This window comes from Halichoerus grypus, chromosome 9, assembly GCF_964656455.1.
Source record: "Halichoerus grypus chromosome 9, mHalGry1.hap1.1, whole genome shotgun sequence".
NCBI classification, from domain to species: Eukaryota; Metazoa; Chordata; class Mammalia; order Carnivora; family Phocidae; genus Halichoerus; species Halichoerus grypus.
Genome location: NC_135720.1, coordinates 21,577,222 through 21,604,542, shown reverse-complemented (window position 1 = coordinate 21,604,542; position 27,321 = coordinate 21,577,222). Strand labels below are relative to the sequence as shown.

Here is a 27,321-nt window from a genome sequence, read left to right as displayed (position 1 = left end):
AGAGTGTCCCTATTTTCTTATTATTTGGCCCAGGATAGAGACTGAGTACTTGTCTATAGCTACAAAACAAAACAGAACAAAACAAAAAGGAAGAAGAGAAACTTTTGAATCCAATGTGAGGATTTCATAATCATTCCTTTTTTTCTTGCTAATGTTTGCTTTTACATAATAACAAATCTGTTTATGTCTGCAAAGGATTAGCCGTGGACCCTACTTCTGGAGCAAAACTCAGACAAGGATTTGCTAAATCTTCTAAAAAAGATTAACTCCTAGAGGCCAGGTAAGAAAAAAAAAATTAACCTCTAATCCAGGTGTTCCTGATCATCGAATGTGCAAGATACAGTTAGTAAGCCTTTAAGAGAATGAATCCATAGCAAGCAAACCAAAGAGAAATTTGGGTAAGTCTTCAGTTGGGTTAACAAAATGTGTGCTCTTGAAACCTACTCTTTTGTTAAACGTATAGTTTGAAAATGATATTCAGCTTCTGACTGGACTTAACAGGAAAGGGGAATGCGTCCTCATTTTGCCCTGGAAGCTACCAACGTGTCCCTTTTTCCAAACACATTTCCCCCAAAAGGGACAGTTCCCTGAGATAGATACTGAATATCAGGGCTGCTGTGGAGACTTTTTTCTTGATACTGTGAATAGTTTGTTAAAATGTAAAGATGCCTACATTATTTAACTTTCTCAGTGTGGAAACAATGAAGTTCTAAAGTAAATGCCTTTTGTTGTTTTCAGACCGTCTCCCTTTAACTCATCAGCGTGGATGGCTGTGTACCCAGGAATGCCACCTAAGGGGGAAGGAAAGGCGGACGGCTGTTTATAAGCCCACGATTCTTCTTGAGACATAATGGAGGACAAGTAAAAACCAGATTCACCTTTTCTTCTTCATTACTCTCTTTAAAATTTTCAAAACAATATTAAACAACACATCAACCTGTATGTCAGTGGTTGACTTTTTGTTTTAATTACAGTTAATAGGTTTTTAAAGAAATGTTGCTTTGATGTTAGAACCTTTTAGGAAAACAGTCTTTGGAGTTTTACTTACTAGCATTATTTACTTAACTAGGAAAATAGTGTTTTACCTAGCTTCAGCCTACATAATGTGAAATCCCGTTTTTGATACTTGCTTCTAATGAACTTTAATCAGTAAGTGTTCCTATTTTAAGTGTCCATCTGTATACCATGAGGAATTGTCTCAGACCAGTGCACACAGCTTTTGGGGAAACACTGCCATGGAGGAACAGTTACAGTAACCCTCCCCTCCTGTGGGAAGGGTGCTCTTAAGTGGACTCAGGTTATTTATTTATCATGGCTGAATCAGAAGCCAGCTGGTTAGTCCACCACTGGTTTATATGGCTCTGTTCCTTTTCTTTGCTGTCCTCAGGGTGAATAAACTCTCTTTGTAGAGTCCTTTATACTTACGCTTTTTTCATTTAAGAACTTTTTTTTTTTTTTTCTTGACCTCAAGGAATTTCAATTAGGAATTAAGCCATTTTTCCTGTCTAAATTTAAGTAGGAGAATCCCAACCTACTCCCACTTGTAATGCCCCGAACACAACACCTGAAACTCTTAGGATCTGTATTTTGGGGATCTAATGCTGTTTTATGCTCAGGGAAATCAGGTATGTGTCCTGGAATGGACTGAAGACTACTAAGCCACATAAAAGTATTTGTGGAAGCTTCTGTGAATGGATCTTGGGAGATTTCGCTAAGGTGAGCCAGTACTCTCCTTCTCCTCATGCTCTGGCAGATCACCTTCTCTCGGAGAGGTAAGAGCAGATATAGGAATGGAGGTAGGCATCCCCGTGGATTCCTACTTCATGAAGAGGTAACCTTTATCCCTTTGTCTCATTTCCTACCCCCAGGTTAAACTGTACATTAAGGCTCTACCATGTCAGTTCCACATACTACAGCCAAGCCCGGGCCACTTGTCTGCTGCCCATCATGGTCCTCGGCATCACTGGTAAGGGCTGTGGGCCACGGTTTCTCACATTGGCCAGTAGGCTTCTTTGATGGGCAGAGGTACTCAAGGCTTCCTTCTCTCCACCCACCCCACCCTCATTAGAGGTGAAACAAAAACAGGCTTGTCAGATTCAAGGGGTCATAATACTTTCTGAAGAAATCCCAATAAGGAATAGGCAAATTTCTAATTTGTATAAAAAATTAATGGTCAGGACCATTATAAAACTGGAACATAGTAGCCCAGGGTAGACTAAACTCCAGTGGCCAGTACTCTGACATACACATCAGAAGTAAATTACATAATATTATGGAAAGATCCAAATGTTCTATCAGTAGTTTTTAGAAATAAATTAATAGCGCTAGGAACTTAAGCATATGAGCTTCCACCTTAAATCCTAATTTACTCAAAAAAAAAAAAAAAAAAAAGGTAGTACCTAATAGATGCTGAATAGAAGTCAGAATAGTAGTTTCTGTGGGGGAAGTAATGACCAGGAGGGGGCATGAGGGAGCTGGGTAGGGAGCTGGAAATGTTTTCATGAAACTCCATCTACATGGTTACCTGGGTGTAGTTGTATATAAAAATCAGTCAAGTATGCAGGATTTGTAGAGTTTATTATATGTAAGATATATCTTCATATAGAAAGCCTCTAAACACAAAAGAAAGACAAAGGAGCTTTAAAAAAAGGTTAGGTTTTATATTTTTAAAACTCATTAGATACCAAATTCAAGACATAGATTATAGTTACATTGTAAATGTTAACCTTTTTGAATAAAACTAATATTGACTTAAATGATGAATTTAAAATGCATTTATTGGTGATTAAAAATAATAAAGCAGAGTAGTATCTTAAGCCAGACAGAGCAAAGAAAATTCTTGTTTAATATATATATATATATTTTTAAATTCCAGTAATATTTTCTTAAATTCCTGTTAAAAAATATAATCAATATTAAAGTCAGCAAAATGCTTTTTTTGACTGACGCCTGGATTATTTTACCACTTAACCTGGTTACACAGTGATTTTTTTTTTTCTGTCAGATGTAACTGACAACCAGTTTAGTCTTTAAGATAAATGAAGTGATAACTCACATTGTAGCATCTTGTGGAAAATATTCAAACTACATTTAAAATGCTTTATTAAAATGGAGACGTCTATTATTCCACAAGAAATTGTTTCTGTAAAACTACAGGTTGGCTATGGCAATAGTAACTAAACTACATCCAACCCTGAAGGTAGAAAAATCCCTGAAAAGAAATACACAGCCTAGTTATAATATGCAATATAAAGGTTATTTTCTTATTGTAAAAATTCTCCCATTTTGGAGAAATCCAAACCTTTCCATAGTTCCCTTACTAGGCAGTGCCACATAAAATTAGTTAACATTATTATGATCATGGCTTAACGATTAAATTCAATTTGACAAACACGTATATATAGCAGCCCTCGTTTGGATGTCGGTTATGACAATATTTGCAGTTCCATTTAAAGAATACTTGCTTATTAAATTTGGTACAAAGCATGAACACTCAGGACAGATTGGCACAATACATGCAGTTCGAGAACTCTTCGCATCTCAAGCCAGTCATCACTGAATAAGCCATATTCCCAGTCCTGCTTTCCAAATCTTTCCTTGTATTATTATAACTGATGTTTAAAATGCTTCTTAAAACACCTTTCAGAATAAGAAAAGTACGCTTGAAAAACCAGTCATCTGAATGCATGATGGAAATGAGGCAGGATGGCAGAGCCGGTGCCGGCTGGGAAAACATGGGGGATGGGAGGAAGGGGGAGCTGGCCCAGGCTCATGGTGCTCATGGCTAGTGAGGGATCTTGTTGCTGCTGCCCCAGACAGCCTAACCTGTGGGGCAGAGACTCCCCAGGCCCCAGGGTGAGAGGGCTAGTCCCAAAGGCATTTTGGGTAGCAGGCGGGGGCAGCTGCCAGAAGCCCAGCAGGGGGGAAATGTCCAAAGAGGCAGGTATTGTGAGGTTCACAGCATCCGCAGGTAGCTCCTTGGGCAGGTTCACTTTACCAGCACTTCCCTTAGCCAGGTCAAAACCTGGGGTGAGCTTGTGAGGTGACTGAGGCTCTTGCAGAGGCAAGTCCTCAAGCAAATTGATATTGCAAAATCCTTTCGTATCTGTTTTGAGGGGCAGGCTTGCAAGTGGGGAGTATGAGGTAGAACTGGTGTTGTACTTGTGATTCTGGAGGGGTGGGGGAGGAGAGCTAGGAGCGGTTACGGGGTGGAGGGGGGCCAGGGGCTCTGGCAGCGGTTGTACAGGCTGGGAGGTCTGATCCGAGGGGTTGTGGGGGTGGCTGTGTACCTCAGCTGGCAAGCTACTTGCAAGCCCGTTCTGTGCAGGAACTCCTAGAGGGAAAGGAGACAACGGGGCAGCCTTCAACTGAAACTGCGGAGAGATAGAGTGGAAGGTGCTCAGAAGGTCTCCGGCCTGCAGACTCTCTTTCATCAGCTCCTGTGAGTGTGTCTTCTTGGTGTGTCGAGTGAGGTGGTCTTTGCGCCCAAATCTCTGGGCACAAAACTGGCACAGGAAGTCCTTGCAGCCTGTGTGGACCACCAGGTGGCGCCGCACGTCCTTCCGGGTGTAGAAGCATCTCTCGCAGTGGTCGCACTGGTGCTTCTTCTCCTTGGTTCCGCCGGGGGGCTTTTCCTCCGCATGGGCTTTGAGGTGGTCCAGCAGCACTTCTGTGCTCCCTAGCTCCAGGGCACAGACCCCGCAGGTGAGGTCGCCGCTGCTGGCCGCGTGGAGGGCCAAGTGCCTCTTGTAGCCCAGCATGGTGTTGTACTTCTTCCCACACTCCTCACACCCGAAGGCCATCTTGTTGGGGTCATGAGTCTGGAGGTGGTTCTTTAGGTGGTCTTTCCGGTTGAATGTCTTCTCACAGTGGGCGCACTGGTGAGATTTCTGGGGGGAATGGGTAGCCATGTGCCTAGGAGCAGAAGGAAAAATTTTGTAATAGACTCTGTTTTGTCTTAATAGTCAAATGTGTGGGGATGACAGGAAAATGTTAATAGCTTTCCCTAGGTGCTGGCATAAGAGATTTTCATTTAAAAAATAGCTTTTCTGTGTTTTCCAGATTCTACAGATACAGATTATAACTGGGAAAAAAAAAAAAAAAAAAAACAGGCACTACACTAAAGGTCTAATACAATTTTCGTACCTGTAAAAAAATATTGAGAACATAGTTTCATCTAGACAAAGATTTCTAAACAAACACATTTTTTTTTTTTTTTTTTTAAAGATTTTATTTGACAGCGAGAGACCTAGTGAGAGAGGGAACACAAGCAGGGGGAGTGGGAGAGGGAGAAGCAGGCTTCCTGCTGAGCAGGGAGCCCGATGCGGGGCTCGATCCCATGACCCTGGGATCATGACCCGAGCCGAAGGCAGACGCTTAACGACTGAGCCACCCAGGTGCCCCCAAACACATATTTTTAAATGTGATTTTCAAGAAGGCTCTTTGGAAGTTACTGAATTTTCAATAGTGACCCAATTTACCTTCTACACAGAACCCCATGCTCCCCTCACATCCCCTTCCCAGATTTTAGGTTATTGTTCCTAAGTATAATTCCTGCTTGGTCTTTACTGATTGAGGCAAAAAGTTCAGGCCACGGAAATAACACTGAAAAATTTATCCTTACTCTCAGTGTTCACTTAGACCCAGAACGCCACCCACCCCCCGGGCGCTGAGCCTGAGCTGCATGCTTATGAGATCCTGACACTTCAGGCTTGGTTGCTCTAGTTAGTGTTCTTCTACCGGCTCTCATGTCAGAGGTGTGCAGCCCCTGGCTCCGGAGGCCTTAAAGACACAATACCTAAAAGAGTTAACTGTCGCAGCGGATGTGAAGCAACCTGTGTTGTACCTGCAAGCCACACGTTGTAATTACGGATGCTGTTTTGGAAGGAAAACTAACATACAGGACTTGGCATTTTATATGATACACTTTATTAAAATGGACCTTTTTAAAGTTTTAAGGATGACTAAAGTTTTCATTGAACTTGGGATTTAAAACCAACAGAGTTTAGATTTTAGGAAATCTGTGGAACTACAACAGAATCGGAACTGTGATGGTTTTCCAGAACTGATCTGTGCTTTACAAATATAAAACGGGTATTCTGAAATTTCAGATCAACTAGGATGATTATGGCTTGTCCCGGAAGCTCAAAGAAAAACTTTCAACTGTTGTAGCAGCTTAGCCCTTCTAGAAAAAGTCCTTTTGAATTACCAGTGAAATTACCAGTGACCTTCAGGAAGTAGGCTGGATCTTGAAGAACTGGAGATGGGGCTGCACGCCTCTGAGATGCAACTGAACTTGTGGCTTTGGATACAAAAGAATTTCTAACAACTCATTTCTGTAAGAAAAGGATTTAAGTCAAAAGTGTACTAATCATACCTTTCACCCAATCTTCTGCCCTAGATTCCTTTTTTTTTTCCTGAAGACTTTATTTGACAGAGAGAGACACAGCAAGAGAGGGAACACAAGCAGGGGAGTGGGGGAGGGAGAAGCAGGCTTCCCACCGAGCAGGGAGCCTGATGCGGGACTCGATCCCAGGACCCCGGGACCATGACCTGAGCCCAAGGTAGACGCTTAACGACTGAGCCACCCAGGTGCCCCTTCTGCCCTAGATTCCTGATCCTTTTCTAGAGGTAAACTGGTAAGGGGTCTACAGTAGCCAGTTCAAAAATATAAAGATGAGTTGTCATTTTCTTAAAAATAAAGCAAAACCTTCTATCTCTGCCTCTCTCCCTTTAAAAAAACAAAACAAAACATGAGCTGACTCTGTGCATGGGACAGGAAGAAAAGGCAGTTGCACCCCCTCGCTCCACGACGCCAGAGCTCAGCATACACACGGGTGTGTACCGTGGTACAAACAATGTGGAGGGATGGGAGCCAGTGCACGAGGCATCTGAGAGATGGGAACGGATGCTGGGGCCCTGAGTTCCACATGTACTGAAATACACTGCAGATAGGGTTTTCCAAGCCTAGTTAGAGGGGCAAACAACCCCGTTCTTATACAAACTATCCATAGATCCACCATCAGGAATAGAGGTGAGGGGGAAATGGTTTATAAACTTGGCATTTAAACAATTTTCAATTTGGTCCAGTACTAGTGAATAGGGACCCCAGAGCTTTGCCCTGGCTCTTCTATTCCTGCCTCTCTCCCTTGTTTTCTTTGTGGAGGACTGTGATCTGATTCGATTCGATTCCATTTATCGCCCGTGGATAGACAGATTAATGCCAAGTTAACAACTCTGGACTGTCCTACTCATGACTACCTCAACTCTGCTTGAGCAATAATAGCACTTTCCACATTGTACCAGCTGCCATTCCTCTGAATTTTTGACTCTCTCCTTTGCCTGGCATCCAGTCTTCCCCCTTTCAATTGATCCCTGACTCCTGCAACAGCCCCAATCTAGAACATGATCAGCTTAGAGCTGAAATTACTTCCACCACTGTTTCCTTCCCTCAACTTCTCTTCCTGCCTCCCAACCGCGAAACCCCCGGTCTCGGTGTGTGCGTCCCCCAGCGCCAAGGGCGGCACCTGGGCCGTGCCAGTGATCTCAGAGCTGCTCAGGGCTGCCTGCTGACATGAAGACTTCCAACCGGCCTTGCCAAATCAGCTTTCCTTCTTGCCTTGGGCTGTTTCCACCTGCTTTCCCCGCTCGCTGTGCTGGGACCCGCGTTCTCTTCTCTAGTGAAGCAAGTTATTTTCTCCAACCTCTGCTTATAAAATGGAGCTTATGGTGCAACGGAGGGAAATGGGAGGGAATGCTGCCCGTTGTAAAGTCTAAACACCAAAAGCCGAGAGCATCCCCACCACCGTGCCCCGCGTCCATCCCATCTCAGACCCGCCGCTTCAGGCCCAGAGGCAACGCCGGGCTGGTGGCCGCTGTGGGGCAGGTGCTTCTTGCAGAAAGCGCACTGCTGCCCGCCCGTTTCAGCCTCACTTCACACCGTTCCCTGGGCAAGTTGTCTCCCTTACTCGGAGCCACCACCTACCGGACAGATTGCCCAAGACCTCTTCAGTGCGCCCTACCCCAGTAATCCCGCCTAATTCCTGCCACTCCAGTCATCTGTTCGCTCCACTGTCTTCTGCACATACTCCTCTCCTACCCGCCTCTCGGCCCTCACCCACCGCCCGCACGGCCTCACCGCCGGCTGACTGCAGCAAGCTCCGCGTTCACGTTCGGCGCTCGGGCCCGAAGTACTGAGGCCGCAGAAGCAGCTGGTTGCAAAATAGGAAGGCTTTGCAACAGAATCGGTGCACACAGTAGGCACTCAATACTTACAGATTTATGGCAACTAAATGTTGGCCTATGTACAGAACCCATCTGAATTTTAAATACCTATGCGTTTATAGGCTTATTTTAAAAACTAGATCATATTGCAATCATCTATGACTGTGGTATTCTAAAGGGCCAGGAGCATAATCTAGATCTTTTTAAAAACTTTCAGGTGCCTTCCTCCAAGGGCACTCCAAGATTTAATAATAATGTGGTCCATGTTAATAATACCACTCAGAGGGAAATCCTCTCCAGCCGAATTTTTACTCTCACCTGTGGTAGTCTGAAAGTTGCAGCTCTGAAGTTCATCTCATGAAGATGAAAGGCAAATGACAGATTTCCCTTAACCAGGCATCCAAAGCAGCACACAGTAGTGGGGATTCTGCGTGTGGACCGCATACACAGCACACAACATTCATGCTCAGCTACCGTTCTCAAGACTAGTGCGCAACTGAGGGATGTTATGTAGGTTTTGTCTTTTCTAAGATATAAAACCCTCTGGAGGCAGAAGCTACAGCTCATATATTCATTTCCCTCATGGAAGTGAGCACCTAATTATTCAAGAAATAATTCAGACTAAATGTACGATTTTTTTTTTTTTAAAGGACTGGTCTGCTAAAACAGTACTTTTTACTCTTCTGCGTATCATGGATGCCTTTGAAAATCCAATTAAATGAATATCCTCGACACCTGTATACCCAACAGAATTCCACTTGTTAGGCTGGACAGACCGCTCCTAAGGCGAGAAAAGGCTCCACAAGCTGACACTTGGGAGATGTTCCTTCCTCTCCATCCTCACTGTCAGGACCTGGACTGTCAACTCCTACTTCACATCCATCTACTTGCCTCCTCTCTCTTCTCCAAATTACTATGAACCATCTCTCTAACATCCCAATCAAAATCCTGTTTTTCACTACTTAGACTCAGTAGGATAAATAAACCCTTTAGGACAGCAGAGAAGGCCTGTTAGGAGCGGCTTCCTTTTTTGCCTCCAGTCGGAGCTTCCCCAGAAGCTCCTCTGTGTCCACCTTCTGGTCATTCTTTACGTCACAGCCTGAGACTACCTGTCTGAGAAGCCCTGACAGTGCTCCTCAAGTCGCGGACAACAGCCCCCTCCAGCTGCGTAGCTCTGTCAAAGAACTTCCGTTGCATTTTAATTGTGTTTGCATGACTCTCTCTCCAGCATGGGTCTTTTCGTCTTGTCTGTTTTTATGCCTGGCATATCGCAGGACCCCAGGAAATACTTGCTGAAAGAATGAACTGACGCTACGTGCAAAACTGGCACAGAAAACCACAGTAAACAGTGGCATGTAAGGGCTAACGTGCATCCACATCCTGCATCCCTTTTCCCTTGCAGTGTCTGGCCGGAGGGCTAGCTGAGCCATTTAAAGGTATGTGTAAAAGTGCATACCTTTTCTAGAGCCTCTCACCTCATTAATTTATATCTGGAAATGAAGGCTTTGCCACAGTCTGGCTGCAAGCACTTGTAAGGTCGCTCCCTGGAGTGGGAATAATTGTGGATAGTGAACTTCTCCAGGGTGAGGAACGTCTTGCCACATAATTGGCAGGGATAGGTGGCCATGGGCTTTACTTCTCACACCTTCCTTTTCAGATGCGCTGACCAAATGCTGTGCCATTTAGGCACAAATGGAGGGACGGTGCTGAGCACATGAGCGGAGCCACGGTGGCCTGAGCTCCAGAGCAGGGGAGAGGCCGCGCCGTGGGCCTGGCCTGGATCTACCCAGATATGGGCCTCTCAGTTACCATGAGCCTTGCTTCCTGCTTTCCCACATCCCAATTTATATATGCAGTCTCGGGCTGGGAGGACAATGCCGGAGGCACAGGTGCGGCTCCAGGGGCAGAAAGATGATCCGCATCACTAGCGCGGGCGCGTGTTCTGGATCACGAGACCGTCTGCGGAGAGAAGAGGAACAGAGGAACAGTTTTCTGGTATTAGCCGTTTGAAAACAGTGCTCTTCCTCCCCTCCCAGTTCAGCATCAACCACCCAGAACCAGCACGCTTCTTTAAATGGGTCCAGTGCAGCACCCACGTCCCCCTCCTCCCCGTGCGCTCCCACAGGTCTCTCCGCACTCAAGTCCTCAGGGGTGAGGAGGCCAGCACGGTGTTTGGACGGGGCACGAAGCACACTTTCCCTTCCCCAGAGACCACTAGTTCCATAGACACGGTATTAGCTACTTCAGATCATGACTTCAGGTCAGTGGGAGACTCAGTCGGCCAAGTCAAAGAAAAAAATAAATAACTCCCCTGTGCATTCGAATGTTTTACTGCTATGGAAACAAAAATCATCTCTGCTTATTCAAACTGTGGGCTATTCGTCTTCGCTCGTTGTTAGCACAACATACATTGTTTATCACACCTGTTTAAACTTCCACGGGATGAGATGAAATAATTTGTATACATCCAAGTTAATTTGTTTGCAAGGTTACCAGGCTGAAGGTCTCAACTCTAGGATGCCAACAAAATGTGAATAAAGCTAGTTTATTAGCTCGCTGATGTGGGGCCTGCGGAGGGGAAACAAAATATTCCCACGGAAACAACAGTGGCCCAGGCTGCGGTCAGAGGCGTAGGTAGCATCCTCTAGTGAACTGTTCTCCTAATCTCTTCCCCTCTGCTTTATGGGGACATTTCCTGATTCCCGAGCCCCACCCTGGAGGGCCAACTACTTGTTCGCAGGCCACTTCCAGGAGGTGGGCCTGCTGCCTTCTCAATCTCAACCTGTCTCAAACCAAAACTGTCACCACCCTTCCAACCCGGGCCAGTCCCCCAAAGCCAGGCCCTTCTGCTTCTACCGGCGGACCATCACGTGAGGAGGCGGACGTCACAGGCGGTCCTGAACAACGCAGTAAAACCCTGATTACCTAGAATCCTGTGCTTTTCTAGAGAGAGTAATTCTCAGGCAAGTGGATACTAACCTTTCAAGTGGCAATACTTAAAAAAAATTAGAGTACTATATGTTTACATTAAACACCCTGGGGTAGCTTTTGTTTGCAGACCAGCCTTTTCTGAGCTTTGCCAAGGAAGCCGAGCGCTGGGCGGGAAAGGGACCAATCACAGCAGGTCTTCAAGTGCCTGTTCGGTGCAGGCATTCATTGACCGCCCAGTCTTTAGAGTTGCTCTTTATTGTTAAAAGTTAATTTTTACTTACCTTTTCACAGTTACTTTCAGATCGGAAAGCTGGAGCCTAGCTAGGTGAAATTTTATTGTAATAACAGTGGAAGCCTCTTTAAACATACCGGCTCACAGCACATGTACACAGAGAAACTGACCTTCCTTTTCTAATGGGCAAAAATTTCAGCAAACTTCTTGTGTTCCTCATCAGCTAGCTCAGATGCTTTCAGTGTCTGGTCAGAGCTCACAAGGAGCCAGCACCAGGCAGATACCCCTCACCGAGGTGCCCCACCTGCCTGGAACCCTCAGAGCTGACGTGCGTACTTTGACCTGAAGCTTCAGCACTGATCCAAAGCTGGGATGTGGCCATTCTCAGCCAGCATCTTGGCACCAAACCTTCCTTCTGAGGGCAGCACGCACATACCTTGTTCCTCTGTCACCAAGTGTGACTTGAACTGAGCCCCTCTTCCCCAACTCCTTGTGCCCTCACAGTATCGCCGTTCATGCCCGAGGCCCTCCTCTGGGCATCTCCAACAACTGTGGCCACAGACAGAAGGACTCCTTCCAGGAATGCTATCCCGTGTGGCCGAGTTTTTGCTGCCAGGTCTCATGATGTGTCCTACTTCTCATCCAGCCCAAGTCCGGCTGTAATACTGGCCCAGCTATAAAAGCCATAGAATTTATCATCATCATTAAATATATGCATTCACTCGAAATTGCTGTGTTCTTTCCAGGTCTATCAAAAAAGATTAAAATGTGTGCACAGTATAAAGTTTGAAGTTCATCTTTTCCTTGTTCTCATTACAGCGGAACTCAAAATAGCACCAGTCCCTCAGGAGAAGAGCTGGCTTGGTGGGGGGGATTTTCTCTCCCTTCCACCAATCCCCTGCAGAGACACTTCTTTCAGCTTTGCTCACTAAATTCATTCTCCCCGCTCTTGCTTTATGAGAGATGACCAGTATGTCCCAGAGAACTTTCTGTGATGACGGAAATGTCACATAAACACACCAAATGTGACACCGAGAAACTGAAATTTTGTTAAAATAGCCCCATGTGGCTGGTGGTTGCTGTACTAGGTAGCACAGCTCCATTTCACGCTCAAGGTTCTGCTTCCCTTTCCTTCAGGCCCAACTGTGCTGCTGATTCACCCTCAGGTGTTGCCCTGAAGCGTGGGAGGGTGTATGTAGAACGAGTCTCTTGTTCTGTGAATACCCTGGAAAGACTCCCCGGTTCAGATTCTAGCCTGCCCATTGGTTCACTACATCTTGAGTGTGTTTCCTCATTTGTGACACCACCTGATGCTTATAATGGGCTGTTGGGGACAACCAACGGGAACAACAGGGATCTGAAATACGCGGGAATCTAAAAACACACCACACAAATATAGGTTGTTTATGAAACACTGGGATTAAAAGTAGAAGCCATCAGCTGCACAAGTGGCCCAGGGTTCAAGCGGCTCCGCTATGGATACGGGAGAAAAACACACGTTCCCTCCCTCTGCATAACCCACCATCCGTTACTCACAGTGGGAGGAACACACATGCTCACACATGCAGGAAAGACCTATGACGTTGCAGGTAAAAATCAGTATTCTTTGTTTCTCAACAGGTACCAGCTTTGGCTGACAGCTTACCAACACACCAAGAATACAAAGGAAAAGTAAGATCTATTCAATTTAGACTTAAAAAAAAAGTACCTGCCCTTCAGCACTAAATAAAATTTTCCCAGATCCGCTTTCCGGCCACTTCCCTAGATTCCAAAGTCCGACAGTCATGGACATCATTACCTACATTTTCCTTGGCTTGGCCCTTCAAAGATGGTGTTTATATAATCAGGGATTTTTAGATATGGCACATTTTATTAAACGTGACACACATTTCCTACCTGTGTTCCCCCACGGAACTTTCAAAGAACAAATGTCACTTAAACATTTTTATACATATTTAACTTACTTCATGAATGTCTTTTCCCAAGACTTTGTGTGTTTTAGGTCTGTGTGTTAAATACACCTAGGCCAGTACTAAGTGCAAAGTTGATCCTTAAATGTTGAACTGAATTAATTGTGTGATAATGAACACTCTTTAATTTCTTCAGGAAGCCTTTTTTAATGATGAATTCAAATTCACAAATGGTTTTAATGTTTCATTCACCATAACTGTGTATTTCATTAATGTGGACCTTCAAATATAAATATTTACACTGTTTTCATGATATTATCACAAACTCCTATAAAAATAGTCTTTCTCAACAGACTATAAATTCATTGTGGCTGAGGATCAAAGCTCAGCTATTTTTAAAAAAATAAACCGTGTGGATAATACAACGTCCCCCATCACCACGTACATGACCAGTACTGGCTGGCTGGCTGCCGCTGATTCCAATCTTTGGTTGAAACCTGATGCGCTTTCTGGCCACATCCTTAAAACAGACTTGTGATTAACTTTCTATTATCTGGCAAACCACCAACAATCCTAACAGAGAACTGACAAAGGGATGGTCCTGATGATAATCAGTCTATTCTGTGACTTGACATACAGATTGCATTTGAGTCTTAAATATGGTAATTTTTCAACACCTGTCACCCTGGAGAGATAGTAAGTCTTCCCCCAAAACATCTCAGGACATAATTTTCAATCCTCTTGATTCTAAAAATACTGAGTGAGTGATACAGATCTGCCAGTATGCCAAAGAAGGCTTGTGCCATCTGCTTCATTCTGTTCATGCTGATTATTTTGGGGATGAGTGAGGATCAGATTGGAATAAGAACATATATATATGGCAACAGCTAGGAAAGACTGTGTTCCCTGAGAGCGGGTGGTATACGATGGTAGAGGTCAGAGCACAAGTGTAGTTCTAGGATGTCCCCAGTGCTGCGTAACACAATCAGCTAATGGGGGACGACAAATGTTCTACAACATTCTCAAAATAAACTATGACTTCTGGCTTCTATTTCCATTGTGCTGAGTGACACAATGCAAGGCCCATTTCTGAGAGGAAACTGAATTTCCATTTTTAATCTTCTAACATGGGTACTCTAAGCTCTTTTTTTGACTCCATTCATCACCATTCTTTGTGGATAAGAAGGTTCTGCTCCAAACATTTTCCTGTGTTTCATACTCCCATAACTTGGGATTGTCTTTATATAAATGTGTTAAAAAATTTATATAAATTTTATATAAATGTTTTTATAGAAATGTGTTAAAAACCAGTTTAACCAGTTTCTGTTTTCTTCTTATACTCACAAAATATGAAACAGCCAATCATGGAGCAGGGTGGGCGGAAGTTCATGGCTTATTTGGCTCTAGGAGCCCTCTAGAGAGGGTGCTTCTCTTAGTATCAGTTCTTTGAAGGACTTTGGTAGCAAGTTTCTAATATCAACAGAAAAACTATCCAGAAACATCAGCAAGATAAAATGATTCTCAGAACCCCTAGATAGTTATTTCTTACCACACACAAGCACCGTAAAATCTGGTAGGTATTGTATCTGAGCGAGTATGGCAGACGAGTAGGGGCTCAGTGTATGTCTAATCAGCAAAACAGGTGCTCACGGGGCAGGACTAACTTGGTTGAGGATAACAGATGTGAGGCCTTGATAAGTACCTTACCAGATGGCCATGGCTAGGTTTTCACTCTTAACTTAGAGCAGGGGTTTGTAAGTGGCTGTGAATTCTCTGAAATTCTCTGCAAGATCAGGAGGCATGTATATTGGAGTTCTTATGGGGAGAGGGACCAAAGCTTTCTTCAGATTTGCTAAGGATTCCAAGATTCAAACAGGTTAAAGGCCACTGACTTAGATGAAAACAGAAAAAAACAAACAAACCAACCCTCTAGCTGCTCTTAACTCAGTGTGTTCACCAAGTCATTGAGATTTCCTAATCCACGGGCCATATATTTTGTGTCTTAATCACTGCATTTTATCAGGTTAGAGTAAAAGAAAAACCAAAAAAGATTCTATAATTATGTCCTTCTGAAATTCAAGCAGTAAACAACTTGTACAAATTTCATTTCAAATATGACTGTGGGGGAGGCACCTGGCCGGCTCATGTCAGTATAGCACGCGACTGTTGATCTCAGGGTCTTGAGTATGAGCCCCACGGTGGGCACAGAGATTACATAAAAAATTTAAAACTTTAAAAAATAGATTAAAAATTATGACTACAGATGATAACTATCACGTAAGACAGGCCTGCCTTCTGCCTAAAGGGCAGACTACCCTCAAAATCATAGGGGCTCATTTGTCAGCACCTTGAAAAATCTTTTATATGAAAAATGTCTGCATGTATTTATCCTCAATAAAGTACTAAGATGTCATCACTGAAATCCACTAACACGTGAGCTGACAGCACCTGGGATGAACTCAAGCTGGATCCACAAGGCCTTACACCCTGCCGTGTCTGCACACCTCTTTCCTACAAAGGCTCAAAGGCAGCCAAGATGCAAGTCAACCCACTTGCTCTTTCCTTACTGTGCCACGTTCTGTCACGCCTCTGTGTTTTCCACACGACACCCCTTCCTAGAATGTCCTGCCACTCCTGCCCACCTGGCCAACTCTTCCTTCTCGCCATCACTCGCAGGCAGAGGAATGAGCTCTTTGTCTGCTTGGGGAGATGGTGAACCTGGGAGGAAGCAATTAGAAAGTCTAGCTGAAACCCGGGGGGGCTTGGGCTAAGGAGGTTGTGGTGGAGATAGAAGTAGCTCACTGAAAACCATTGCTAAATTAGAAAGAGCAAAACCGGTTTGATGAAAATCTACCTCCACAAAAAGTTCTTCTGTGTTACCTCCAGAACTACTTATTCAACAGCCTATTAGACATCTCCACCTTAAGGCGTCTGAGACCATGTGTTCTCCGTGGCGGGAAGCACCGACTGCCCCTGTGTTTTGCCCTGGGGGGTCGCCACCCGCCACCTGGAGCAGTCTCCCCACCAACCTGCTGAACAATCAGGTTTGCTGCCTGCTGACTTTTAAACTGTTACCTTGAGAGACTTAACTTTGTTAACTCAGTGACTAAGCTCTTATTTTCTTGGAAACAAGGCCTAAAATAAACAAGAAAGCCAAAGTGACTTATGTATCTAATATTCAGAGAGCAAAGTAATGAGAAAGCTCTCTGGTTGATTACACCACAGTTTTAGAACATCAAATCTATGCACTAGACAGAAAATGTCAGTAAGGACAGGGTGCGAACTTTCTATTTGCAGATAGTTGAGTAAGGTCTAGTTAAAGATGGCAAATTGAATAAGTGTGTGGCTCCAGTCTCTCCTGAAACTCTACTAAAACAATATTGAGATTTTTCAAAAACACTGCCAAAGATAACAGAAGAGGAGAAAACTGCAACAAAATGCTGGGAGCTGGAAAGCAGGGAAACAAGCAATAACTGGCTTTGCTGTCCTCAGAAAGCTCAAATCTAAGCCAGTAATGAAAAGCTATGGGGCAACCTGATTTACCCTGCGGAACCCATCAAGAGACTCAGAAATGTGGGCACTAGGTAACTCTGGAGAGGAGGTGAGAGTGGGTATAAGAACAGAAAGAGTGGGAATGTCTGCTGGTGAAGCATGCAGCCCTCTGACCCCCTCCCAGTAGAGGGTCTGAGGGTGGCGCACTCTGCTGAAACAAGGGACTTCAGTGGAAGTCTGCACACTTGCCCTGTCTGGCTATCGGAACACTGGCGATCAGGCCCATCCCCTCCAGGAGACTGAAGGAGTCTTCTCTGGGAAAGCTGAGCAGCCCAAAAGAAAACTGATTACAAAGACAAATGGCAGTCCCCAGGTTTACCTGCATTAACCCACAACAAGCCCTATTTTAAGTATACAAAGCTTCCATCAGCCTTTTAATGGCTCCACTCATAAATCAGCAGACAGCTGAGGATCAGAAGAAAGCATCTAATAAGAAAAACTGACACAGAATAAATAGAAAAAAGCAGTTAGGATAAAGATGATGACGACTCTATGGGGCAAAGAAAACTCCTATAAATAAACAACTATAAATACGAAAGAGAGCGAGATCCCTAAAAGAACTATAAAACACATACATACACACACAGAGATATTTTCAAGAAAACAACAGAAAAGGCAGTAGCAAGGGCAAGACCGAGGGGCAGGGATTTGAGTCACACTTGCTGGGGGAGCATCTGAGAATCTACAGAAACTCATCTGATGATTCTTAGGCAACTTTATGTTTGCCAATGTGGCTTCTTTTGAGGGCACCTGCTAATTTTATGTGTTTGCTCCTCCTGATGTTCACTAGTGATTAACACCATGAAGCAACCCTTTATAAACCAGCTAATATAACCCAGAGACTAACAATAAAATCATTCAAAGCTTAAATGGTCAAAAAATGCACTGTTAGACAAAAAAACAGAAAAGAGGAGATTATTTTTAAGGTAATGAAACACCTGACTATCTTCATCATATGATAAAGGTACCTATTAAATACTGCACCTTGTTAAACATTTGTACTAGAATGGCCCTACAGTAAAGCTATAAAGAGATGAAAGATATAAAATTGGAAAGGAATAGATCTTTATTTATAGATGACTGTCTACACAGAACTCCAAAGAATCCACACACAGAATAATAGAAAGTTCGGCAAGATATTTAGTTATAAAAATCAAAATACAAAATCAACTGTATTTCTAAATGCCAGCAAACAGAAATATAATTAAAAATACCATATACATTTGCCACAAAACAAAGGTATCTAGGAATAAATCTAACCACAAAGGTACCATATATTTATGGAGCAATTTTAAAACTATACTGAAATACGTTATAGAAGACCTAAATAAATGGAAAAATATACCATGTTCACAAATAGGGAAATACAGATAGAATTATTGTAACACTGTCAGTTCTTTCCATATTTATATATTAATTCAGTGAAGTGCTAGCAAAAATTCATCAGGGTTCTTCATTAGAACCCTGATCATTCTAAATTTTATATGGAAAAGGAAAAGTCCAAGAAGAGCCAAGAACTTCCTAGCCTACTAGATCATACTCATCATCATACAAACAGACCATGGTATCTCCCAAAGAAAAAGGTAAGAGATAATGGATAAGGTTTTTGTTTTTGTTTTTAAAGCTACCATAATTAATGCAGTATGACATACTAAGGCACAGGATTAGACAAGTGGACCAATCGAGTAGAATGAATAGCCAAGAAACAGACCCACCCTTGTATGGAAACAATATATGACAGGGTTTGGACAGCAATCACTGGGGAGAGAATAGACTACTTAATAATTGCTTATCCATGTGGAAAATAAGGAAATTGGATTCCCATCATGCACCATATTAAAAATTCTAGACAGATTACAGGCTTAATGTTTAAAACCAAACTTTAAAACTTCAGGCAAGAATAAAAAATAAAAAAAAACATTTCACAGAAGGGGGAGCTCAGATAACTAATATACAAACGAAAATATGCACAATTTTATCCAGGTGAGATTTCTTGGTCCATCATTAAAACAATTTCCTTATACTTTTCTACTCCATGGGACTGCCTTTTTTTTTTTTTCTTTTGTCACATACTTACCACATCTGACATTTTCTGTTTTATTTTTTAACACCCATCCACCCACCCACAAAAACACACTGGAATGCAATTCAATTTTTAAACCAACCACATCGGGGGCGCCTGGGTGGCTCAGTTGGTTAAGCGACTGCCTTCGGCTCAGGTCATGATCCTGGAGTCCCTGGATCGAGTCCCGCATCGGGCTCCCTGCTCGGCAGGGAGTCTGCTTCTCCCTCTGACCCTCCCCCCTCTCATGTGCTTGCTGTCTCTCATTCTGTCTCTCTCAAATAAATAAATAAAAAATCTTAAAAAAAAAATAAATAAATAAACCAACCACATCGGCAAAATATTAGAAAGTCAGGCAAAACCAAATAATGCCTTGTGAGAGTGAGAGAGACAATATACAAGACTGGAGTCATGGACAGACATTCAAAGATGCTCTTCCTTAGGGATTAACACTCTACAAAGATTTATGCCTGATAAAAAGTGAAAATAATTATCAGAATTCAAGGTGGATAAAGAACACAGTTGTCTAAGTCGTGATCATCTCTTGACTGAGAGATCAAGAGAGGTTTCATGGAGAAGCCAAAATTAAAGCTGAGCCTGAAAGTTTACCAAGTGCTTAAGTGGGGAGGTGGTCTATTTCAGGCCAAGGTAATGAATCAGCCTAGGACACTTGAAAATAAGTAGTTCAGTATGACTGGAATCTGAGGCAAATATGGGAGCACTGTGGACAAACAGGCCAGAAAGGGAGGCAAAGGCCAAATCATGAAGGTTCAGGGATATACTGCTTCATTCCACTAGGGTAAGGTGGGTTTTGTTGTAATACTTAAGTAGATTGACCAATCTATTTAGTCAAATCTAGCACTAACTCTGAGTTTACGTGTTAGTGTGGAGTGAAGGAGGTGGAAAGAGAAGAGGTAGAAGGAAGTAGAGAATGCCAACAAAACACTGTCTCCACAAGAATGGGAAGAAACACTGGGAAGGGCATAAGCATAGGAATCTATCAAGAAAATGGAGAAGAGCCAAACCACAAGCAAGGAAAACCCAGGACTGATACCAAGGCACTGGGCAACAGGAACTCATTATTAATAAGCACCAGACTTGTGATCAGATCATACTTTGTGACAATAATTACGGCAGAGATGTGGAAGATATACCGGAGAGTGGTGAGACCAGAGGTAGCGAGACCATCCTGGCTTCCGCCACATCCCCGAAGAGGTAACAGTGACCTGGAAGGAAGAGAGGGCAGGCTGAAAGGACACTTGGTAAACAGACTAGTTAGATTAGGATTTAGGTTAGGTCACAGGAAAGAGGTGTCTGTGGTGGTGGAGAAGGAAAGGAAGGAGGAGTCCCAGAAGAAAAGTCCAGCCAAACATGCGCATGGGGAGCTTCGTTTTTGACCTCTTATCCTTGCGCAGGGGCCCCACTAATGCTCTCTGCATCGCTCTGGTGTGGTCTATGCACCCTGCCCAGGCGGGCACTAGTTTCAGACCTCTTCAATCTAATGGTGCCTAATGGGCACGGAGGCCAGCGAGGAGACCAACGGCATGAAGGAGGAGCTGAGGCTCTTTTCTAGACCAAACACAGCGAATGAGACCCTTTGGCTACAGGGAAGTGGACACCATTCTGAATCTGGCTTCTGTAAGTGACTCTGTACGTTACTCGGAGCTCTACATGGGTGGCCTCAGATCCTGTCATTAAGCCCACATGCTCAACTTTGATCACCAATGTTTGTCCTTCCCAGCATCATTTGGTAAAGTGGGTTGTCCTGGGGGTGAGGAGGAATTTGTTTTCTTTATGGCAGGCTGTAGCTAAATCGATTTTCCCTTAGGATATCTATTCTGCCTTGCGGAACAGGGCGGAAGCAGGCTTGTGGGGACAAGTAATTCTTAGAGGTTCCAAGAGCAGAAGAAGCTTTCTGCTGCTAAATTCCCCTACTTCTCTTGGGTACGAGAGTGTAGTGACAAGTCTGTGGTGATAAAAATAAGCAGAATGAGAATCTGCATTTAAAAAACGGGATGTTTCAAAATAATTTCTAGATGGTTACAGTATAAAACAGGACCCCAGCAGCTCAAAACCCCTATTTGGTTGCCCCGTCTAGTAGGAGAAAGTAGGCTTTTTTACAGGTGGGAACCTTTCTTTGTCACAATGTGTTTAGCGGACTGAAGATCTATGTAACTGATTTAATAGTCAAGGCAAACCACGGAGTCTATATGGACTGGGGTGAGGAAGGTGGGAGGAGAAGAGGTAGAAGTAAGGAGAGGGCACCTCTAGGCCTCTGTGTCCACTGAAACCAGAGGAAGCCCCAAGAAGCAACAGAAAAGGCAGAAACCCAGGAACACGAGCCTCAAAGGACCACGGAAGACCAAGAGAAGCCACACTACCCAGGGGAAAGGACTGCTGCCCAGGGAGCCAGGCTCCATCATGCAGAGGCTCCTCCCTGAAGCAGGTCTGTAAGCAACCCCCACACCCCAGACAGAGTGGAAGCAGAGGGGCTCGCCCAGCTCGGGCCTCCCCAGCCAGGGCCAAAGCGCCGCCCCAGAACGGGTCCCTGCGCACAATGCTGAGAGCTTCCATTCCCTCTCCCCACCACGTACGTGATATTTTTAAGTACATTTAGGAAGGAATATCAAATGCCCACAAACAAGCAAAGCAGGCATGTGCATCCAGAGAGGCAAGTGTGAAGTCCAGGGCTGGTTCTCAAGTGGAGACGGAACAGACCTGGTCTCCCGGGGACCATTCCTGGCCCCCAGGTAGCACGGGGGGCATGAGGGGCAGACAGCCATCCCGAAACCCACACGAGAGCCTCTGGTATAAGGAGATCTTCTAGTCATGAAGTCAGTGATGGGACTATCCTTCTGTGACGGCTGAAACGAGATCCCCCTCCTCCCTCCCAACAAACCCTGTGCCACTGGCCTTTAGGCCCTTTCAGGCTATGCTTCTCTCGCTGACAGCCAGTGATCTCTGTTCCCGGGGCCCTAAGAGTAGGGCGCCAGCGACCAAAACTTACCTAATTAGCGGCAGGGCCTATTGTCCTAATACGGTTACCATTCTAGGGAAAAGAAAAGCCTGGTCCCTTCCCAGGAAGTGTGTGAGGGTAAAGGCTCATACTGAGAAAAAAAAAAAAAAGAAAGAAAAGCCTACTAGTCACCCTGATGACGGGAAGCCAGGTCATGGGTTAAAAATCTCTTGAGGGAAACATAAAAGCTACAGGAGGTCTGGAAAAGATGCTCAAGACTTCGATGGACTGTTTGATTCTGAAACAACAGTATCTCTAAGTAAATAAAGGCCTGCAAACAGAGAACACTAGGTCAGCAAAGTATCTCTGCGTGGCAGAATGAGAGAGGACTTCTGTTCTTCCTGTCTGACAATCTGACACTGGCCACTGAGGCGAGGCTGGGCATGCAGCAGGTGGGGGAGGGGGCCTGTGGGCGGGGGGGGGGGTGACATGCAGCGCACAGGGCAGCCTGCGGCATCCCGTGGGCAAAGCCGGCTGGAAGGCAGGTGGGAGGCTAAGGGGAGGTGCAGGAGATGGGCCTGGAGAGGAGGCGGGGCTGTCCCAGAGGGCGCGGGGGCCAGTGACAGCAAGGACGCGTCCATCAACAGATTCCTTTACACAGGAAAAAAGTGACGAGTACTCACTTACCCATCTCCCCCATGGACAACTCCCTGAGGGAACCGCAGGTTTAAAAGTACTGTCCTGAAACTCTACGTGGTTCTTTTTTACACGCAATGAGCCTGAGATCCAAAATCTGATTACTCAAGTGGACACGGATATAATTGGCAATTGGTAAATGACAACTTACTCTTTTTTCCCCCTAAGCTTTTTCAACAAATGAGCTTCCAGAACTCACTTTACTCTGAACTGTGTACATACTTAAGAGAAAAAGGTAAAATCGCTGCGCCTGTTCCAACGCTCAGTCCCCTGCTTCTGGAAGCACGGCGGCCCACCTCGGAGGGCACACGCCCTATCCATCAGATAAATGACTACCCAATGTCGGAGCGAGAATGTTCTCTTTGCCTTTCCATGCCACATCCAATAGAGTCAAATGATGCTGACCAAATGGTTCATCCAGAAATACTTAAATTGAAATATAAAGGTATTTATCACTGGTCCTTGAAAATGACCCAGTTGTTATTTTTTTTTTTTCTTTTTAAGATGCTATGCATTTCATCAGTTTCCATTTTCAAAGGCAAGGGCACTGGAGAGACGGCAACTCGTCCCAGTTCCTGCACTGGCTTCCCTGAAAGGGAGAAAGGAATGTCGGGGGAAACGGGGGGCGGGGGGCGAAAGCTTCAGAAGAGAGGGGCGCTGGCAAGCAGGGCTGCCTCTCCTTTTCACCTTAAGTCTTTTCTCTCCCCCCATTCACAGCTTTAGGTCCTTTGTTTGTTTAACAAACCATTACAATCATACCCAGCTCAATGGGGAGGAATGTGAACTCTCTAAGGAGCTGTCCTGGCCATCCACATGTGTGGTCCCCCCTGCAGCCCATCCCCAGCTTCTCAGTGCGGGGCTGTGCTCCCAGCGCCCCCCGAGGCCAGGCACCTTGCTTACAATGAGCCCAACTTCCCCCGCCGCATGCTTGCTGCTCCTTCCCAGTAACCTGTAGCGATGTCCCAAGCCGCGCCTCCTTTCCGGCTCGCCGGGCGCCTGGCTGGACTGGCCACCCTGCCTGGGCTTGTCCGGCGCAGCTCCTGAGACCCACGCTGCCTGGTGTGGAAGCCGCCCCCCTACCAGCCTCGCCAGCAACCCGGCGCTGACACATTCCAGGCTCTTCCTGGTTATCATGCCTAGCCTTCCAGTGTCCATCACACGGGAAACAGAAGACACAAGGGCAAGATTCCCGCTCCCCTGCCTACCTGGAGCTGCGAGGGCCTTTCTCCGTTCCGACTAGATATACTGGCCATGTTGGGATGAATTTCAATGTCTTGGCCCATACGTCAAAATATTTTTTAGTCCGATTATGTTTCAAAGGGCACCCAAATATTTAGCAAAATGACAGTCTATTTCCGTCAGACTCATTAAGCCCTCTGAGGCCCCGTTAGAGAGAAGGGCATCTTCATCCCCATCTGACAGATGAGGAGACTGAGGTGCGGAGACTGACAGTCCCTGCCCACAGGCCCTGACTGAGGAGACGCTGCAGGGGCTGTTCCACTCGCAGCAGAGTGCCCGGCGCACAGTGGGTGCCCGCAAGGGTCCGCGTCCAGTGACAGCATTACTGGTCCTGAGCTGACGACGAGCAGGGGCCAAACCCGGGTGCTCTGAGCTGAGTGCTGTTCCCACCCATACCCTGCCATCTCTCCCAGTCACACCACACGAGCACCAGGCTTCGGCTTTTACTACAGTATCTCCAAATACAGCCTCGGAATCTGGGACAACCCGTATGTGACCAGCATCTTCCTCAGGCCGGTCAGCGAGCATGTGCCTCAAAGAGGGGGAAGCCCCTGACACAGCTCGGGCACACCAGTTAGGCCAGGGGCGGCTTGAGAACGTTTGATCTGACAGGGAAGTCTGCAGAGAACGCCACAGAGTGGCCGCTGCGTCTCTGGCTGTGGGTGGGGGCCGGCGGCGGACAGGACAGCTTGCCAGCGGCAGCATCTGACTCCCTGGGCTGTTCAGCACATGCGTGCTTTGGCAAAAGGGAAAGGTTAGAAGACTGCTGCTCGAAGATATTTGGCAGTTTGAAGGGAGAATGTATTTCTTCTCCACTAGAACCTTGGTGAAGGACCTGGAGGCTCCCGCACATCCTTGACTAATTGTACTATGTGCTTCCAAGTCAATGGTTAATACACACGCCCAGACAGACAGAATTTGAAGAAGCCACCACTGTTTGCATACCTGCTCGGCGACAGGAAACACCAGCTTCCCGATGGTCGTGGAGTCCTCTCAGGAGCTTGTCTGAGGATTCAAACCTGTAGGAAGAGATCTTGCACATCTTCAGTGAATGAAGCTAGGGAAGCCTCCCCCCAACCAGGCTGCAGCTTGGGCTTCCCTTCAGGGGCACGTACACACACCTGATCATGTCTACAGATTTCTGACTGCCCTTTCCATGCATTTTCATAGACGACAGACCAGTTTTAAACTTTAGTATCCTGTGGTAGGACACCTCAATAGCCACACCACCGTTAATTTTTAAATATCTCCGATCTACCAGATGGCCAAAGTCTTAAACATTTAGATCATCTGATATATTTAAAAAGTATGATAAAGTTCATAATGCTGTAACTTAAAGGATTTTCAATCCGATGTCATCTTGCACAAGAAGATCTTTAAGTATTTATATTACATCTTTTGTCCTACTTGCAACCGGATTAAAAAAACCCTGAAGTTTTCCCCTGCTTTCTGCCAAGTGGGGGGCGGGGGGAGCCATGAAACTGTTTACATAAAATATTCAAAATAGCACACAGAGGAAATGGTATTTTTTTTAAATCAACAGTATTAGAATACCATAAAACAGGTATGCAAATCTATGCAATGACAGAACCTGAAACAAATTCTGAATTGAAAAAAGTCAGCAATAACCAGTAGGCATTCATTTTCAACATGAGCTTCAAATAAACATATAGATTCACCAGATGTGCAGGGGGAAAAGGCTGAGGTCTCTAAATTGAACGCACAGTTCAGTGGTCACCGAAGCTGGCTATGTATTAGAATTGCCAGAGAAATCTTTTTAAAATACAGATTCCTAGGCCACAGTGCAAAGCCGCACAGACGGACATCACATCACTCTGGCCCTGACAGTCTAGGTTTTCACCAAGCCTTCCAGAGCCCAGCCCTGCAGCCAGCTTTGCATCACTGATCCCTGGTGAGCATGCGGAAACCACTACCTCTGCTCACCAATTAATTATAAAACTTGGCCTCTTCCAATTTAGGACTATTCCAACCAGTCAGTCCTCACAGGGGAAAGCTTTTTAGGATTTTCTTAACCAGCACAAAGATAAATCTATTACGAAACAAAGCCAATTAGATCTCACCTATGTGATTTATTCACTTGGTTGCCTGTGTCCTTCTCTTAGTTTGATCAAAAAAGACTATGCCCATTTATTTTGTAGGAGAACATCCTTTTAAGTTAAAAATGGAAAAATTAAGATCATTTTTAGACAACTAGATTTTTAAAATAACCCATCACAATTCAGGAAAAAGCCTGGAAGGTTAAAACTGGAGGTAAGTAGGATCTCTGAATCATCAAGAGTTTGTTTTGCATGTATAAACACCTCACAGATCATCTCATGGCCCATCTCTCTTCTCCAAACACCCAACATTTATCATGGTGCTTTAATTGGGTAGCCTCCAAAGGCCTGTATGTTTTTTTTTGTTTTTTTTTTTTTAAAGAACTTTAAAAAACACTGAGCCAAGAGAGTAAAATTCTTCTGGATGATTCTTCCTTTGCTCCTACCCATCTCACCAATGGACAATACCAATTTGTGAATTCAGAGAGGCGGGAGCTCTCTCCTGCTTCACGAGCAAGGGTGCACATGACATGAGGTACGCAAACCAGGCAGTGGAGTAGCTTAGTTTCATTGTCAAAATATTCAAATTATCACTAAAAGAAAGCGATTCCTTTCTGAATCCAACAATACTCCTTGGCCTCCGAGGGCTCACACAGGAGCTTATTCTTCAGCTGTTCAATGTAAGCAGCCCCAGTGAAAGAGGAGAAGTCTGGCAGGGAGGAGGCCAAGTTCCTCTGTCTCTCCCACCTGCCATCTCCGACCAGTAACGCTCACATAGTTAACAATGCAGCAGAGAACCTGGAAGCATGCGTGGCCCTGGGGAAAACCGTGTGCAGGGTGCAACAATGTAATCAAGCAGAGAAGAGACGGGAAAAAAAACACATCTAAGTCTGACAGGATGCTATTCGCAGGCTGCATTTCAGGTCAGAATTCAGACTTCAAAATCAGAGAAAAAGGTTTTAATCTTTCAAATATATATATAAAATATATAATCTTTACCATATACATATATATATATGGTAAAAATGACCCTATAACATTAAACACTCCTAAATATACATATTTCTGAGCTCCAGAGTAGCATGAAAAGTCACATTTTTCTAGGAATGGGGATTGGCACACAGTAAACAGATTAGAGTTAATTGTTTTAAATAAAAGGGAAAATATGGGGGGGGAATTAATCTGTTTATGTCTGCTTACTCACTGATGACTTTACAAACAGTAAAATCTCCTGAATCTAGAGCATACGGTTTCTAGAATGCATTTTTGCTGGCACAGTACGTCTTTCTAGGCATTTGCTTCTGGGAGCCGCATTTAAGAACGTGCCCTTTTCTCTATGAATGTACTGGTTTAGCTGCCTGCTGAGCATGCACTGAAACCCAAATTAAACAAAGGGATTTCCCTCCAGTTTCAGCTCACTCACTTCTGGCTACTCCTGAATTTTCTTAAGTCAATTCTTCAAA

At 44.8% G+C, this 27,321-nt stretch overlaps 2 protein-coding genes across 8 annotated transcripts in view; one reads left to right on the top strand and one right to left on the bottom strand.

The window, feature by feature from the left end:
- The window catches only part of ZC2HC1B (zinc finger C2HC-type containing 1B), a 46,110-nt gene extending 41,656 nt beyond the window's left edge, over positions 1-4,454 (top strand). Inside the window, exons 7-8 of the mRNA XM_078054633.1 lie at positions 196-1,966; positions 4,328-4,454. Of these exons, the coding sequence (XP_077910759.1) occupies positions 196-266 (71 nt within the window). The 3' untranslated portion in view covers positions 267-1,966; positions 4,328-4,454. The remainder of the gene's footprint in view (positions 1-195; positions 1,967-4,327) is intronic.
- Positions 2,561-27,321, bottom strand: part of PLAGL1 (PLAG1 like zinc finger 1) — a 71,948-nt gene continuing 47,187 nt past the window's right edge. For 2 of the 7 annotated variants that reach the window (XM_078054629.1, XM_078054630.1), the window contains 3 exons: positions 24,747-24,834; positions 9,699-10,182; positions 2,561-4,914 (listed from right to left, as the gene is read on the bottom strand). In XM_078054629.1, the coding sequence (XP_077910755.1) occupies positions 3,675-4,914; positions 9,699-9,850 (1,392 nt within the window). In that variant the 5' untranslated portion in view covers positions 9,851-10,182; positions 24,747-24,834 and the 3' untranslated portion in view covers positions 2,561-3,674. The other 5 variants (XM_078054628.1, XM_036106719.2, XM_036106720.2 and 2 more) reach the window with 4 other exon arrangements.